General features: G+C 41.7%; 1 protein-coding gene across 1 annotated transcript; it reads right to left on the bottom strand.

Moving 5' to 3' along the window:
• Positions 1-2,842: 2,842 nt before the first annotated feature.
• Positions 2,843-17,052, bottom strand: LOC126285097 (uncharacterized). Its single transcript, XM_049984422.1, has 5 exons — positions 16,939-17,052; positions 16,771-16,878; positions 13,833-13,932; positions 7,869-8,025; positions 2,843-3,034 (listed from the first exon to the last, which is right to left on the bottom strand). Exons 1-5 carry the CDS (start codon positions 17,050-17,052, stop codon positions 2,875-2,877), a joined length of 639 nt encoding a protein of 212 aa, XP_049840379.1. The 3' UTR covers positions 2,843-2,874.
• Between the last annotated feature and the right edge of the window lie 435 nt (positions 17,053-17,487).

Below are 17,487 nucleotides of genomic sequence, written 5' to 3'. Positions count from 1 at the left end.
TTTCAGACCTTTACAAGACTTTCTCACACGCACCCTCCACAAAATGATGGAGGGAAAAAAGTTTATCTCTTACTAAATTTTTGCTGTTCATGCATTAAAGCTGCCGTATTAGGCATGAGCTTTGATTTATTACTTCTTCACTAGTAGCTCTATTCGCAAGAGAACTCTTAACACTGCAGCGCGTCAGCAATCATGGATAATTTAATGATTATAAAGAATCCGCCTCGATTTCAAATAGAAACCGGATATTGAACTAGGTTTCGGGCGAGTCTTTTGCCCTTTTGGTCGTTCTGTATTAATGTTGGACCATGCCTCTTTCGGCAGTTTGAAGTTTTAGTATGTTCCGAAGAGGCGTGGTTGTCCGAGCCGAAACCTAGGTCAACATCCGGTTTCTATTTTCAATCGAGGTAGATTCTTTATAATCATTAAACTATTCTCAAGAAATTTTCCAGGCTGTGTTGAGTATACCTCTGAATGTAGCTACAAAAATATGTCATTTTACGACGCACAACTCGTGAGATATGATATCATAAATGCTGAGAGGCATGAAAAACATACAAACGTGTTATAATACGCAAATATGTTAAACAGATTGGAAAATATGAGACACGAGGGCGTATGGGCAAAGCTGTCGGTAAAAAACTCCTTCTAAACCCCTGCAGCTATTTAGTCCAAACTTGTTACATAATACCTACTATCTGGAAAGAAATACTGTGGGGGTCATAACCAGCAGCCATATTTTGGGGTGGGGGGTTACAATGTGGGGAGACAAGGAGGGAGTAAGAGATGGGCAGACAGAGAGGGGGAACGAGGAAGTGGACACTGATATCAGGGAGAATGAGATAGAGTGGGGGAGGGGTAGAAGCGCACAGAGAGAGAAATAGAATAAGGCAAACAAAAAAGAGGAAGAAATGGAGAGAGGGAGGGGAGGCGAGGATGTACTGAGAGAGAGGGAGAGGGGATGGGGAGGAGGAAGAGGACAGAAAAAGGGGACAGGAGATCGACAGAAAGAGAGACAGGAGGAGACTGACAGATAAAGTAAACAAAAAAAGGGGGTGGACAGAGGTGAGGAGGAGGAGGAGACAACGGGGACAGGAGCAGATGATCTTACAGAGGGAGGAGGAGATGTGCGGGGGGGGGGGGGGGGGGGCAGGGGAGGAACAGATGGATAGTGGGGTGAAGCAGATCGAGAGTGAAAGTGTGAGGAGCAGATAGGCAGAGAAGGGGGGAACAGCACATGGACAGAGAGAGTGGCGGCGGTAGGTGGATAGAGAGTGAGGGTGGAGGCGTTGGATAGAGGAGATGGTTAGTAGAAGTGGAATAAATACGTACCTGGAAGTTGGAAACTGTGTACTTGCCTTGAGGCAGTGAAACTCTGGCGCACAAATTACCCAAACTGTATTCATCCAGTGTTTAAGTATGATGGTGCTTGGCAACTTGAAACTTTATACGTAATTTCAAACCTTTTCTGAAACTTTTTTTCCATGACCCCCCCCCCCCCCCCCCCACAAAGTAATGAAAGGAAGACGTTTATCTCTTACTACATTTTCTCTGTTCATGCAGCAAAACTTTAACATCAAACTTGACTTTTTAATTTACAACTTTTTTACTGACAGTTCTACTCGCAACACATTTTGCACATAGTATCAACATCCACATATATCACTGAATGTAACTGAAAAATTACATCATTTTATGACTGTCACTTCAGGAGATATGGTGTCAACGTTGAAACGCGTGAACAATTAGTTTCTCTTAAAACGGAGCTGCTTTGAGCATTGTGGTTAGACTTCTTAAGCAATCGGTGCATTTTCATATTTACCTTGCTGAGAGTGACAAAGAGAGATGACGCAGTGTTTAGCACAGTCGACTCTAATCCAGGAGGTGAGCGGTTCAAAATCCCTTCCGGCTAGGCGGCCATCCAGATTTAAATTATCCGTGATTTTCCTTAATCGCCCTAGACAAATGCCGGACCGTCCCTTTGAAGATTCCACAACCGATTTCTTCCTTCGTCCTTCAGTAATCTTAGCTTGTGCTCCATCTTTAACTACCACGCTGTTGACAGGACGTTAAACTCTGATCCTCCTACATTTCTCCCTTCCTTCTTTCCTTCCAAAGAATGAGTAGCACTCAGGTCATTGCAGTGAGTGACGCAGTCGCTTGTCTGCGCTGCCGGTGATTAGAAACTGGAGATTATCACGAAGGTATGATTGGGGAAGTTGTTAAAAGTACAGTCATGTTCTGCTACGAATGAAGCATTACAGAGTTATATGTGTAAGTAATAATTCGCGTCGTAGCGACTGCGTTGAATCCAGTCTATGAATACCTTGAAAAAAGAGAGACATCATACATTGGCTTGTACAGAACCAATGCACATATCACTGTAATTAAAGCCTAACTAGGTTGATGCTTGTATACCGATCCATAGTTCAGAAAATGGTTAAGGTTGTGGAACGTAATTCCGTTGGCTTATTGCCACGGCATACCATTGCGATTTTAATCCCATAGAGCTTATTGGAAAGCAGATAAAGGAATTTATGGATAGATACTACAGTAAACACACTGAAATTAATAACCACGCTCTGTAGGAGGTCACTGTCTAACATTGCTGGGATGAGGTATCACGTACCCTGAAAAAATAAGGGGATATGCAGCACTTGGATGTCTTCATGGATATTGTTTTTCATCAGTTTCTCGTCAGTATAGTATGTGGCAGCCCCAATTGTGAACTGCTTTTCTCGAATTCTGATACGAGTTGAAAGGTTGTCTGTTAGCTGACTGTATATTAACTTCAATAGCTTCAGTATTTAGTTATATGGCGAAATTTATGTAATTCTTCCTTATTTTAAACATACCTAATTCAAATAAAGTATCTTATGTTTGCAACAGTTTTTTATTATTCAGTGCTTTAAAATACAGTGTTTGAGCTTTGAGATTCCTTTCAGTGAATTCCAAAGCGGGCGTTGACATCTTCACAAACTTGAGATGCGTCGGTGTGGTCTTTAGCCCCAGAAAGGATACCCAAATCCATAACCTTAAAACAAAAAAACAAAAAAATAATTCACATTTAATAAAAAATAATAAGGAATTAAATATAATAATAACACGAAAGTCATGGAAAACAACATAATTTTTTCAGAGAAATAATTACACAGCGATTTGAAAGAACTTTAATAATTTAAACATGAAAAAATACAGGTTTCATAAACAGTCCTTTTGTTATTACATGAAAATTTTAGAAGAGTAGAACGTTATTCTTTTAAGCAGCATATACTTATTTTTATGGCTACGATTTCTCTAGTTCCTCAGACAATGTGTTTATTCTAGTGTTTTCACCATAGAAAAATAAACGTTTATATGTCACTTTCCCCACTTATCTGTAATATTTTTATTCGATAACTGCTGTTAAAGAACACGTTAGCTGACTGTCACGTATTACGTGAAGATTTCTTTGCAGCCCTGAAGCTTTGCATTTTTACTGAAGCAGCCTGTTTCCTTTCCCGTGTCCATTCAGTTTGTATTCTTAATGGAAGACATGAAAGCTTTCGCTCACTCACTCTTACTTTGTCCAGTCTGTCACGTCTCCTAGATTTAATACAGCCCATTCAAGATCCTTTCTCACGTCTCTGAACTATCTGTTGCAAACTTTATGTCTCCTTTCCAGTATACTAAAAATCTGTTTTATTACCCACGTCTCAACTTTCCTAAATAATACCAGTAAATTTTGGTCTCCTTTTTCTTGTTTCGTGACACAGTTTTCACTCACCTTAATCTACAATGTCCACCTACGATTTTTGGGTCCTATACCTTGTGGAGGATCTTCCTCTCTAATTTCTCGGTTTGTTTCAGTCCTGACATTCTCGTCTTCAGGGCCATCCACAGTCAGAGACAGTCTCTTTAATCACAGCGTTGTAATGTATTAGCTTAACTAGCCTTTAGATAGCTTTTCTCCGACATACATCTTGTGTCCTGAGAAAAGCAATGACAGTCTGTTCTCGCTTGATGTTGCTGGCAACTCCTTCGCCAGTTCTCAATTGTACCATTTCTCCGATGAGTTTAACGCTCTCAGCTCTTTCTATCTTACCATGCCTCGTCTACAAGTAACGAGTGGCAGCTTTGACGCTTGTCACACATTTTTAAGGAAATCTGTTTTTTTGTTTTGATGTATATATCTACGCAGTAGTTGTGTAGTTTCTGTATAGGGTCTCGAGATTGCCTGAAAATGCAAGGCAGTTGATCTACTTTTGGTTGTGGCAACGTATGCTTCGTTGGCAACCCTTGCATGTCCTGTTCTTCTTCACATTCTTAAGTACTCTTCTCCAAAATTCTTACGCTGTCGGTTTCAGACGCAAGTGCGTCATGTATATGCATACCAGTGAAACTCGGTTACCTGTAATTAACATAAAACTAACAGAATATAAAGAGAGGAATAAGAATACACATTTCCCCATCATATTCTTTAGTAGTTGACCCGTTGTTTTCCCCCCTATTACCATGGAAGCTTCACGTGTTCTAACGTTTTTCTACCGAGGAAGATTTTTATAGTTTGCTGTTCTTGCGGTTCATGGTCTCAGCGACAAATGTCCTACTGTCCCATTTCTGTGATGTTTCTTGGTAAATATATACTTCCATTTCGTACTCTGTCTCTCCACTTCAGTTTCAGTATTCGTGATCAGTAATACATTGCTTATGCTGGCGATTTATTCTTCTCTGCCCCCCCCCCCCCCCCCAAGAAAAAGTCCATATTTCCACTCCAAACTATGCGGCTGTCATGCTATATCTACTGCTTTCTACTTTACATCCAAATACTTCGGTGTATGTTCAGTGTTACTAGCGTCCATCTACTTGCGTTCATTATTTCTTCTCATATCTTCATTTCTTCGACCAACCAGTTTATTCTTACTTTCTCTTCTAGTATAATTTTTCTGTTTATTTTTCTCATAATACTTAAGTCAGAGGTTGATTTATCCTTGAGTTGTATTATAAGGTATGTAAGCTGTCATGGGTAGACGACATTACTTTAAAATTGTTGCGATCTTTCAGAGAACCAGATACGACAAAACTATTCCATCTGGTGTTCAGGATATATGAAAGAACGAAACACTGTCAGACTTTAAACTAAATGTATGCTTTTAATTACAAGGAAGGCGTATATTAGCGTGATAGTATTAGAGAACCATTAGTTTAATAAGCGACGCTTGCAGAATACTGTCGGGATTCTTTGCAAACGAATGGAAAATGAGATCGAAACCGGCCTCAGGGAAGGTACGTTCGAGGCAGTACTGACTCCAGGAATTATCTCGAAAGGCAGAGTGAAGAAATTCAAACCTACGTTTATCAGGAAGGAATTAGATCAGGAAACAAGGCACAAAAAGCTATGAATGAGTTTTGTTTTTTCGGTACCAAAACAAGCATCGACGACGGATGTAGATAGGATACAAAATAACGGAGATATAAAATACAGGTTGGAAATACCAAGAAAAACATTTCTTTAACAGAGAAATTTGTTACCATCGAATATAAACTGAAACTGATCTGATGGAATTATATTTTTCTGGAGGGGTATTATTCTCAACTTTATCTATTAAAACTTACGCCACGGCCAGGACTTGAACCCAGATCTTCTGCTTCATCTTCTATCCTTATCGAAGGTGGAGTTGAGATTCATATGTCTCCACGAAAATATAGTTCCATCACATGAGCTGATCACCTACGCTTGAGGTACGGGCAACATTTCCCCATTACGTACAAAGCAGGGGTGCTATTCCAAACCGGCCGAGGTGGTCTCGCGGTTCTAGGCACTCAGTCCGGAGCCGCGCGACTGCTACGGTCGCAGGTTCGAATCCTGCCTCGGGCATGGATGTGTGTGAAGTCCTTAGGTTAGTTAGGTTTAAGTAGTTCTAAGTTCCAGGGGACTGATGGCCTCAGATGTTAGGTCCCATAGTGCTCAGAGCCATTTGAACCATTTTTTTGCTGTTCCAGTCTCGGGGAGCCTTGACAATACTGACGATTTCAGAAGGGGTAAATGGGCTGAAGATGTGAAATGAAGTTTGTCCTAGGGAGGGCATTCGACTACCGTAGTATCTGCAAGTCTGAGAGCCACAAGGCTCTGGTGATGTAGTGGTTTGCCCTCATTCCTAATAAACAGGAGACCCAGGTTCAAGCCCAGCTGTGGCACAAATTTTAACCCATTACTTCAGCTTCGATCCATATCGAAGACAAATTGAAATGGTAGAAAGTCTTGTAAGTAGGCTGTTTGGGTTTTTGTATTGGTAACGACATGTAGCGCTCTATATGAAAATCACTGACTGTGCTGTGTGCAGTCTGTGGCTGGTTGGCATTGTTGTTGCAATATTCGCCATTGTAGTGTTAATAGCGCGAAGCATTGCACAGTTGGAGGTGAGCCGCCAGCAGTGGTGGATGTGGGGAGAGAGATGGAATTTTGAGAGCGGATGATCTGGACGTGTGTCCATCAGAGACAGTACATTTGTAAGACTGGATGTCATGAACTGCTATATATATTATGACTTTTGAACACTATTAAGGTAAATACATTGTTTGTTCTCTATCAAAATCTTTCATTTGCTAACTATGCCTATCTGTAGTTAGTGCCTTCAGTAGTTTGAATCTTTTATTTAGCTGGCAGTAGTGGCGCTCGCTGAACTGCAGTAGTTCGAGTAAGGAAGATTTTTGTGAGCTAAGTGATTTGTGAAAGGTATAGGTTAATTTAGTCAGGGCCATTCTCTTGTAGGGATTATTGAAAGTCATATTCCGTTGCCCCAAAAATATTGTGTGTCAGTTTAAGCACAGTCATATATAGTTTTTCTAAGGGGACGTTTCAGTCTCAAGATAGGGTTAAACAGCCAACTGGTTGCACATAAACGGTACGTACAATAAATAGTTCAGACAAGAAGAGAATAGAAGCTTTAGAAATGTGAAGCTACAGGACAATACTGAAGCACAGTCATATATAGTTTTTCTAAGGGGACGTTTCAGTCTCAAGATAGGGTTAAACAGCCAACTGGTTGCACATAAACGGTACGTACAATAAATAGTTCAGACAAGAAGAGAATAGAAGCTTTAGAAATGTGAAGCTACAGGACAATACTGAAGGTTTGATCTGTAGATCGGAAAGCTAATGAGGTGGTATTAATTGGAATTGGGGAAAAATTTGATTAAAAGATGGAATAGAACACATCTTAAGGCATCAATGAATCGTCAGTTTTGGTAATGGAGGGTAGTATTGAAGGCAAAGGGGAAGGTGGATAGTATGGAACCAAGGGGTAACAACGGTAAGCAGGATCAAATAGTTGTAGGTTGCTGTACGAGTAGTTATGTAGATATTAACTGGCTTGTACAGGACAGCTATCGTGGAGAGGTATATCAAACCAGTCTCCGATCTGAAGACAACAACAAATTCTATCACATTCAGGCGATGTCCTAAGTTTCCTTTACTTCTAACGACGAGTGGTATGTCATTTGAGAAGGGTTAGGTATGGTTTCACTTTTACTCCTCTTCCAATACCTCCATCTTGATCCTGATCCTAATGCTTCAACATAAAAGTTTACATCTTAGGACTACAAATGGCTGTGTTTCATTGCTACCCTCGCATTTACACCTCAATAGCACTGGATACTGGTAAGTTTAGCGCCCGTCAAACTTATCTTATGGAATTCCCAAATCTGTGGAGTCATCTCAATAGAGACTCACTCATTTCTTTCCGTTACACATTTTGGCAGGAAACATGTCTCTGATGTTGATCCATTCTGCGTGCTCTCAAACATAATATTGTACAGAGGGTCCTGAGCGGCGTGACCGTTATGTTGGGGCTGTAGGGTGTACTTGGTGTAGAGTGCGGGTCAGTTACCAGGCCAAGCGCGCCAGCCCCAGGGTCCCCACCCGAAGCCGAACGCGAAGCTCTCTGCAGGGGTCAGCGACTCCCTGCCTGCACCAGGGGCTCCAGCAGTGGCAGGCAACGCGGACGCGTAGGACACCACCGCTGTCACCAACAGCACCACCAGCGTCTGCAACACCACAGGAGTCTCTCACTCACAGGACATTGCATGCTCCACAAAATGCTGAGTGCTTTGAAGAATAAAAATTAGAAATAGTTGTTAAAAGGATGTCAGGACCCACTTAATGACTGCCATGGTCGGTCCTATAGCATTTCTTCACACAAGTGAGTTATCATTGGATGACCCCCCCACCCATTCACGAGTCAGTCGTCTTTCATTGATAAGACGAGCTTAAGGCAAACTTTGTATAAATTACACTGAGATGACAAAAGTCATGGGATAGCGGTATGGTCATATACTGATGACGGTGTCGTAGTGCACTAAATTTGGTGAGAACTTCAATACAAGATGCTTATAACAGTTTCCACAACGAAACTTTTTCTTGAAAGCTGCAGAAAATTCAAAGACATTCTAGGCGTAAGTAAATTATGTTAGCGGCAAGATACAATCAATGTATTCTCTGGGCGATTGCAATGAAAACACTGTTAATGACGGTGTTACTAAAGCAGAGTTATTAAACACAGCCTTCCGAAATTTCTTCACCAAAAGAGACGAAGTAAATGTTCCAGAATTCTAATCGAGAACAGCTGTCAACAGGAGTAACAAAGACAGTACACCAATCAGGTTCCTTTCATTGTATTCTGAAGCAATAGCTCCTTACTTAACAATCATATACAATCGTTCGCTCAGGGAAAGGTACGTACCCAAAGACTGAAAAGCTGCACAGGTCACAGCGGAATTCAAGAAAGGCAACAACAGTAATTTTACTAAATTAAGAGCCTATTTTAGTAACGCCGATACGCAATAGAATTTTGGAACATATATTGTATTAAAAAAATTATGAATTACCTCGAAGAGAACATTCTATTGACACATAGTCAACACGGATTTGGAAAACGTTGTTTTGTGAAACACAACTAGCTCTTTACTCACACGAAGTGTTGATTACTGTCGACAAATGATTTCAAATTGATTCCGTATTTCTAGATATCCAGAATGCTTTTGACACCGTACCTCAGAAGCGGCTTCTAATCGAATTGCATGCTTATGGAATTTCGTCTCAATTATCAAGTGGGACTCGCGATTTCCTGTCGGAGAGGTCACAGTTCGTAGTAATTGACGGAAAGTAATCGAGTGGAACAGAAGTGATTTCTGGCTTTCCCCAGGGTAGTGTTATAGACTGCTGTTCCTTAGCTGTATAAACGGTTTGGGAGACAATTTGAGCAGCCGTCTTCAGTTGTTTACAGATGACGCTGTCGTTTGTCGAACAGTAAAGTCATCAGAAGAGCAAAACAAATCGTAAAACGATTTAACAAAGAATATCTGTATAATGTGAAAATTTCCCCTAAATAATGAAAAATGTGAAGTCATCCACATGAGTGCTAAAATGAATCCTTTAAACTTCGATTCCACGATAAATCTATCAAATCTAAAGGCCCTAAATTCAAATAAATACCTAGGAATGACAGTTGCCGTTAACTTAAATTAGAAAGAACACGTAGAAAATGCTGTGAGGAAGGCGATCCAAAGACATGGTTTATTGGCAAAACACATAGAAGATGCTACACATCTACTAAAGGGACTTCCTATACTACGCTTGTCCGTCCTATTTTGCGGTAGAGCTACGCGGTGTGGAATCCTTACCAGATGGGATAAACGGAGGACATCGAGTAATTTCAAAGAAGGGAAGCACGTTTTGTATTATCGAGATATGGGCAAATGAGTGTCACGGACGTGATACAGGAATATTAAAATAAAGGGGTTTCTCGTTGCAACGGAATCTTCTGACAAAATTTCAATCACTAACTTTCTCCTCCGAATGCGAGTATATTTTACTGGCGCCGACCGACTTAGGGAGTAACTATCATCATAATAAAATATGGGATATCAGAGCTCGCACGGAAAGATGTAAGTGTTCGTTTCTTCCGCGCGCTGTTCGAGAGAGGAGTAACAGAGAATTATTGTGGAGGTGGTTCGATGAACCCTCTGCCAGGCATTTAAGTGTGATTTGAAGAGATGCTATGTAGATGTAGATATAAGTTTTAGCTACTACTTGTGACACACCTTGTCCACACACACACACACACACACACACACACACACACATACGGTAGCTTATGGCGCTTGGGTTTTAAACCGGCCCCGATAGCTGTAGAATTTTTATTCTACTACTGCAATTCCTCCATTACCCCACTGTCAAGCATGAACAAATATTCAGTGCCGTGACACGGCAGAATATTATATGTCATAGATGAGGAGTTTGGAACATGTTTTATACTCGTTTGCTGTGACATTTCCGGAGACTGAAAATCTCCTCAATAGGAATCAACACGGTTTCCGAAAACAATGATCGCGTGAAATCAGCACGCTCAATTCATCGACGAGACGTAGGAAGTAGTAAATACCGGAGTCCCGGTTGATGCTGTGCCACGACTTCTGGAAGGTGTTCTGTAGAGTTCTGCAATGCTTCCTAATCAACGAAATACGAGCCTAAGGAACATCAGATCATCTGTGTGGTTGGACTGCTGTTATAGTCAAATAACGTTCGGTATTTTCACCGGTCTACACTCGTTGTATTAGATTTACTTAAATTGGGTAGCAGCTGTCAGACTCTGCACTAAGCACCCATTATCTGCAGGTCATCCTGGGCTTTGCAGCAGTTTTTAAGGACACGGTTTTTCGAACACTTCCACGGACAGCCTCAACTGTAGCCGAAATTATCTAAATCTCTGGAACACATTAATGCCATGCCATGACATTTAGAGGTTACGACGGGTAGCACTTGAGGACACCACTCCATGCTAAATTCTCAAATTTACATTTTACAAGTACGTCTCACAAGTGTAGAAGTATGAAACCGGAATTTGGCTGCAATAATTACACGACTGCTGTTTGATACTGATAAACAACATTTTATTCAAGATAATCTCCACTGTTATTTACACATTTCTCCCACCCCTCCGGCAAGCTATGCGTGCCAAGCAAAAAAAAAAGTCAGCGAGCGGCTTTCGTACTTTTTCATACGAACTGAAGCGTTGTTCATCGAGAGCGTGTCCCAGTGATGCAAATAGCTGATAATCGGACGGAGCCAAGTCTGGAGAATAAGCCGCACGCCCTAGTATTTCGCAACTGAACGCCTCGATCGTTTCCCTGACCCGTTTTGCTGTGTGTCATCAAGCAGCAATATAACTTTGTGTTACCTTTTCAATATTCCGCTCTTTTTTCAGGTAATACTCGATTTAAATCTATTATTGGCTGTTGATAGCAATCAGTGTTAACAGTTTCACCAGGTTTTAGCAGCTCATAGCAGATGACACCCGTTGATCCCACCAAACACAGAGTATTGTCTTCTTTCCAAAGCGATTTGATCTTGCAGTGGATGTCGATGGTTTGACTGGATTCACCCTTGATTTACGACGCTTAGGATTCTCAAAATATATCATTTTTTCATCACCTGTCACTATTCGATGGAGAACGATTTTCCTTTTATCCGGCGAGCGCGGGGTAGCCGTTCGGTCAGAGGCGTTTTGTCGCGGTTGTGCGGCTCTTCTCGTCGAAGGTTCGAGTGCGCGGGTGGGTGTGTGTTGTCCTTAGCGTTTCACAACTGGTCTTTCGATTTGCTTGCTGTCTTTCATTCAGATCACTTGGAACCCATTTTCCCACTTTCTACACCTTTCCAATAACTGTCAACCGAAGAGAAACGACTTTCTGGGTCACCTTCAATTGTCACGCGAGTTTCTGTTGAGTTTGAGTACCATCTTCATCCAATAAGGCCTGCAATTCGTTGTCTTCGAACTTTCTCTGTAGTTTCTCGCTCTCGTCGTTTCTCACGTGAAAATCAAAACTTTTGAATTTTTTGAACCACTCGAAACACTGTTTTCCCAAGAGCATGTTCGCCGAAAGCTTCGATAACCATTCGACGCGATTCTGCAGCAGTTACTGTCCACATGATAACAGATGCTGTCTGCAAATCGTAGTTTGTAGGCACAAAACCCGACATGTTTACGGGTTTGAAACATATACGTATATGTGGAACTTGGGTTACTGTGTGTTGACATTCGTCGTCAGCCGTTACAGGAAGCAGATAGCGCTGCAGACGCGGTCTCAAAGGCCCTACACTGACCGCTAGCATCATCTATAGGGAAATTTCGGTTTCATACATCTATGCCTGGTACATAAACTATCGGATCAAAATTATCAGGAAACCCCTATGTTATACTCAGTTGATCACTAGGTCTCCCGAGCCAGTGTAAAAGGAAGTGGAGAGTATGCTGGTGTCAGTAGAGCAACATTATCAAGAGAATGGGTGAATCACTAGAGCTCAGTGACTTCAATGTGGATTCGTCACTGGGTAATGAATCCATTACGGACATGTCAACCAAAGTTGCCCTCATTGACTGTTGGTCATGTGATTGTGAAATGAAAACGTGAAGGAACAATCACAGATAAGCCCAGGAAGAACTCATGTACTGATTATCAGGGACCGTTGGTCGTAAGAGATCACACGAAATCAGCGAAATGAAGCGCTCGAGAGTTCCAAAGTGCTGCCAGCAGTCCCGTAGGGAGGTAAGCAGATTGAATTGCAGTGGTCGACCAGCTTCTCATAAGCCATACATTGCCGAAGTCAGTGATAATTGACACTTTAAGTTATGCAAAGAGAGTTTCTACTAGACAGTGGATTTCTGGAAACAAGTGGTTTGAAGTGATGAACCACGGTATACCCGGTGACAATCCCATGGAAGAATTTGGATTTAGCGAATACCTGGAGAACTCTGCTTGCCATCATATTCGATGCGTACATTGAAGTACAGAGGACGTTACTGCATACGGCCCTTTTGCGTGATTGGGTTGTGGTCCCCTTATTGCACTTACGAAAAAGTTAAATGCGGAAGGATATGAAGTCATTTTACTGCACTGTGTACTGCGTACAGTAGAGGAACAGTTCGGAGACGACAATTGTTTATAACCAAAGACAATTTTCCTTTTCGTAACGCTGCCTCTGTGAGCAAATGGTTTGTGGACGGTAACATTCACGAAATGGATTGGCCTGCCCAGAGTCCCGTCGTGAGTCTAATGGAACATCTTTGCGATTAGTCAGATAGTCGACTTCGCTCCAGACGCAGCGTCCAACATTACTATCTTCCTTGATTTCCATGTTGGACCAAGAATGGCCTGTCATTCCTCGACAGACCTCCAAGCATCTCAATAAAATATCCCTTGCAGAGTTCAAGCCGTCATAAAGGCGAAGGGTGGACACATACCAGTTGGATGTCCAGTAATAGATGTCTGGGTATTTTTGATCAGATAGTGTACGTACCCGACAAGCCACTGTACGGTGCGTAGAGCAATTTCCCTTCACTGTTCCACGCGCAAGAAGAATGGTTGCCGGTATGCCTGTGTACAAGTCATAATCTTCATTACTTTTTTTAATGAGCCTTTGAGAGGTGAGCTTTGGTGGAGGTCAACAGAATCGTTCCGCAATTTGTCCCAAATTGTGGTTCTCCGAACTTCCTTAACAGCGTTCGACCTCGCAACACTCGACTGTGGAATGTAGCACTCGTTTTTGAACGCAATGAGGAAACATTTTTATATTGAAAGAAATATGTCGACAGCTACAGAGCAACATTCTCCTCCAAACCACCGCGAGTTGATGTAAAAAAAGGTAAAAACAGAATTACTACAACGTGTTTTCTACAGATATTGTCGACAATACAGAAACAACAAAATGAGATGTAAGAAATGTATCAAAGGATTTGCAAACAAGACTAGTACGTCAGTTGTATTGGTGACTAAACGTTAAGTATTGCTATGCTTACCTTGAGCACGGGGCCTCCCATGGTGATTTCCTGTGAGTGAGACGATGCGGCAATGCCCTCGGAACGTGGCGCACACCTTATATAGGAGAGGAGACACCCACTAATTAGCTACCGCAGCCATTGATAACAGCCGTCCTTGGTGGCTTTCATACAAGACGTGAGCCGCCTCGTCTCTCCAAACATTGAGAAACTCCCCACACGGCGTTAATTATACAGGAACCACTCAAAGCTGAAGATTCTCGTGTCGAAAGGACTGCAGGTTAGTGCTGATCGAAACAATTGCAAAGGATAATGTGACCTCGATAATATCAACCGACATGATGTGCAGAATTACCAATTAAACCACTGCAGAGAAGATGAAACATGTATTAATCGTGATCCATTGATAGTGACCAGGCCAAATATCTCACTAAATATCCATGAAACGAAAAAACTACAAAGAACTAATCTTGTCTAGGTTGAAAGGGGGAAACCAGATGGTGCTATCGTTGGCCCGCTAGATGGCGCTGCCATGGGTAAAACGGATATCAACTGCGTTTTTTTAAAAAACAAGAACCCCCATTTTTGTTACATATTCGTGTAGCACGTAAAGAAATATAAATGTTTTAGTTGGACCACTTTTGTCGCCTTGTGACAGATGGTACTGTAATAGTCACAAACATATAAATATGTCGTATCACGTAACATTCCGCCAGTCTGGACGGTATTTGCTTCGTGATACATTACCCGTTTTAAAATGGAACATTTACCAATTGCGGAAAAGGTCGATATCGTGTTGATATATGGATATTGTAAGCAAAATGCCCAACGGGCGTGTGCTATGTATGCTGCTCCGTATCCTGGACGACATCATCCAAGTGTCCGAACCGTTCGCCGGATAGTTACGTTATTTAAGGAAACAGGAAGTGTTTAGCCACATGTGAAACGTCAACCACGACCTGCAACAAATGATGATGTCCAAGTAGGTGTTTTAGCTGCTGTCGCAGCTAATCCGCACGTCAGTAGCAGACAAATTGCGCGAGAATCGGGAATCTCAAAAACGTCGGTGTTGAGAATGCTGCATCAACATCGACTGCACCCGTACCATATTTCTATGCACCAGGAATTGCATGGCGACGACTTCTAACGCCGTGTACAGTTCTGCCACTGGCACAAGAGAAATTACGGGACGATGACAGAATTTTTGCACGCGTTCTGTTTAGCGACGAAGCGTTATTCACCAAGAGCGGTAACGTAAACCGGCAAATATGCACTACTGAGCTACGGAAAACCACAATGGTTGCGAGAAGTGGAACATCAGCGACCTTGGCTGGTTAATGTATGGTGCAGTATTATGGGAGGAAGGATAATTGGCCCCCATTTTATCGATGGCATCCTAAATGGTGCAATGTATGCTGATTTCCTACGTAATGTTTGTGACTACTACAGCGCCATCTATCACAAAGCGAAAAAAGTGGTCTAACTAAAACATTCATATTTCTTTACGTACTACACGAATATGTAATAAAAATGGGGGTTCTTATTTAAAAATAACCCAGTTGATATCCGTTTGACGTATGGCAACGCGATCTAGCGGGCCAACCATAGCGCTACCTGGTTCCCCCTTCAAGCTAGACAAGTTTCGTTATTTGTAGTTTTTTCGTCTGACGCTTATTTCGTGAGATATTTGGCCCGATCACGATCAATGGACCACCCTGTATAAGAATCCTGCACTTGGCGGAAGTTTCCCAAAAGACTGTCAATATCTTGCAAATCTGTCCATTTGACCAATGACTAAATGCGTCCAGGAGACGGTAACATTACCATAACAGAGCATATAAATTATATATTATAATCCAGGAATGTACATTGATAGGATCTTCGCTCGATGCTATTTCCATCTTGTGTATTAATAGAACACGGGCGTTTTGCAAACGCTGCATCAAAAGTTTCACCTGTTTGTTGGAATATTTATTAACGTCACAAGGTTGAGAGACGTGTGTACATTTCGGCGGTATGAATTTGATTGAGCGTACACTTCGCCTCACAAGGCTCATTTCCAAAAATCACCTCGTGCATACCACAATCGGTTTAACCGCCTCAGGTATGAACAAGGAGTAAGAATTTTTCGTTCTTCACGTAAGGACGGAGTACTGTTTCGAGAATGTTCTGATAAAGACCTCCGGGGAGCTTCCCAGACTTTGAAGAAGACACAACGAGATTTTTTAAACTCTGCAGTCAGTTTATCAACAGTTTTCGAAATATTTAAGCCAATGCATTTTGTTTCTTCACGTAGCCAGATCAGTACATTGCGGAGGAGCTTGCCAGATACAGTTCTATTGTACTGTGCGATGTACGAATGTGATAGTTTAATCAAATTCATTTCTGTGATAATCCAACGATCTGTTGTACCTTGTTTGATAATGGCACCTCATCTGATCCGAGTTTATATCAAAATGAGCAATTAAGAATCTTGTTTGTGTTTTAAATTCTTGACCTAGCTGCGCGGATTCTTCCAGAGTAGCAACGACTCTTCTGCTCATGAATTTCGTTACTTTTCGTTGCTGTATCCTGTGTCTTCATTTAAAACTTTTCACACAGGAGGAACTGGCTTGCAAACGAAAGCAAAAGTAAAGAAGTGGGAAAGATGCCACCGTCATCCTTTGCTGAATTGTTCTCTTAGTCATTTTTAAATTCATATACGTGTATCGTGAATTGAACCTGACAGAAATAAGTGTTACAACTCATCGTGAAAATAAAATATTTTGAATCTTCCAACCTGTATGAAGGAACTTCTTATATCTACGAAACGTTCAAAACTTTGCAGTCGATCAACCGAAAATTGTCAGTTTTTGTGCTAGCATTTCCTACGTCTTGTTTCCACCGATTCATAGGGTTTTTCTTTCAAGTGACGGCTATTGGGTGTATGAAGAGCAGCCAAACTCCATTTTGAATGCACTTCGGCAAGGGCGACGACTTCAGCTTTAACATCTAGTGGAACATATTCCATCGACGAATCTTCATAGTCTTCTGAATCATATCCTTCTACACTTGGATCGTCTGCACGCTGGCGCACAAAATTACAAAATTAAAAAACAGGTCATTGCAGTATTACGTAGTAACATACCGCCTCGAATAATGCTTCAGTATCTGTTTTATATGGAAGAATCAACTTCTCTTCGCTGGAAAGGAAGTTTTTGTTTACCAGTTTCATTGTACTTCTGCTGATTTCCTCTGCCATGGCCAAGGAAACATAATTAATTTCATTTGGAGGCTGGCCTGTGATGAGATTGCGATGGCGACAAGTCGCATTTGCTGCAAGAAGAGTGTTCGTAAACTCGCCCTTGAATTTTTAATATTCCAACCTGGTCTCACGGGGATTGATTTTCGTAGTGATGGAGGGTCCGACGTCTTCTTCCGTCTCTGTAATTTTATTGTACATGACAAAATAATGATTCGATTCACATACTTGCAAACTTTTCCGTTTATGGATTTTTGAAAAATGTTTGATCCGTACTGCAGACACAGCCTTTGTTGCTTTTCTTTCTCAACCTTGGTAACCTTAAGGAATAACGGACAGAGTGCGACGCGCTGAGGAGCTGGTGTAAAGGAAATGACACGATTTCTTCCTTCGAGGAGAGCGGGGAGGGGGGTTAGGTAAGCTAACTTCAAGTCT

The sequence above is a fragment of the Schistocerca gregaria genome, chromosome 8, assembly GCF_023897955.1.
Source record: "Schistocerca gregaria isolate iqSchGreg1 chromosome 8, iqSchGreg1.2, whole genome shotgun sequence".
Classification (NCBI taxonomy): domain Eukaryota; kingdom Metazoa; phylum Arthropoda; class Insecta; order Orthoptera; family Acrididae; genus Schistocerca; species Schistocerca gregaria.
The sequence above is the reverse complement of the archived record's forward strand: the minus strand, read 5'-3'. Positions and strand labels throughout refer to the sequence as shown.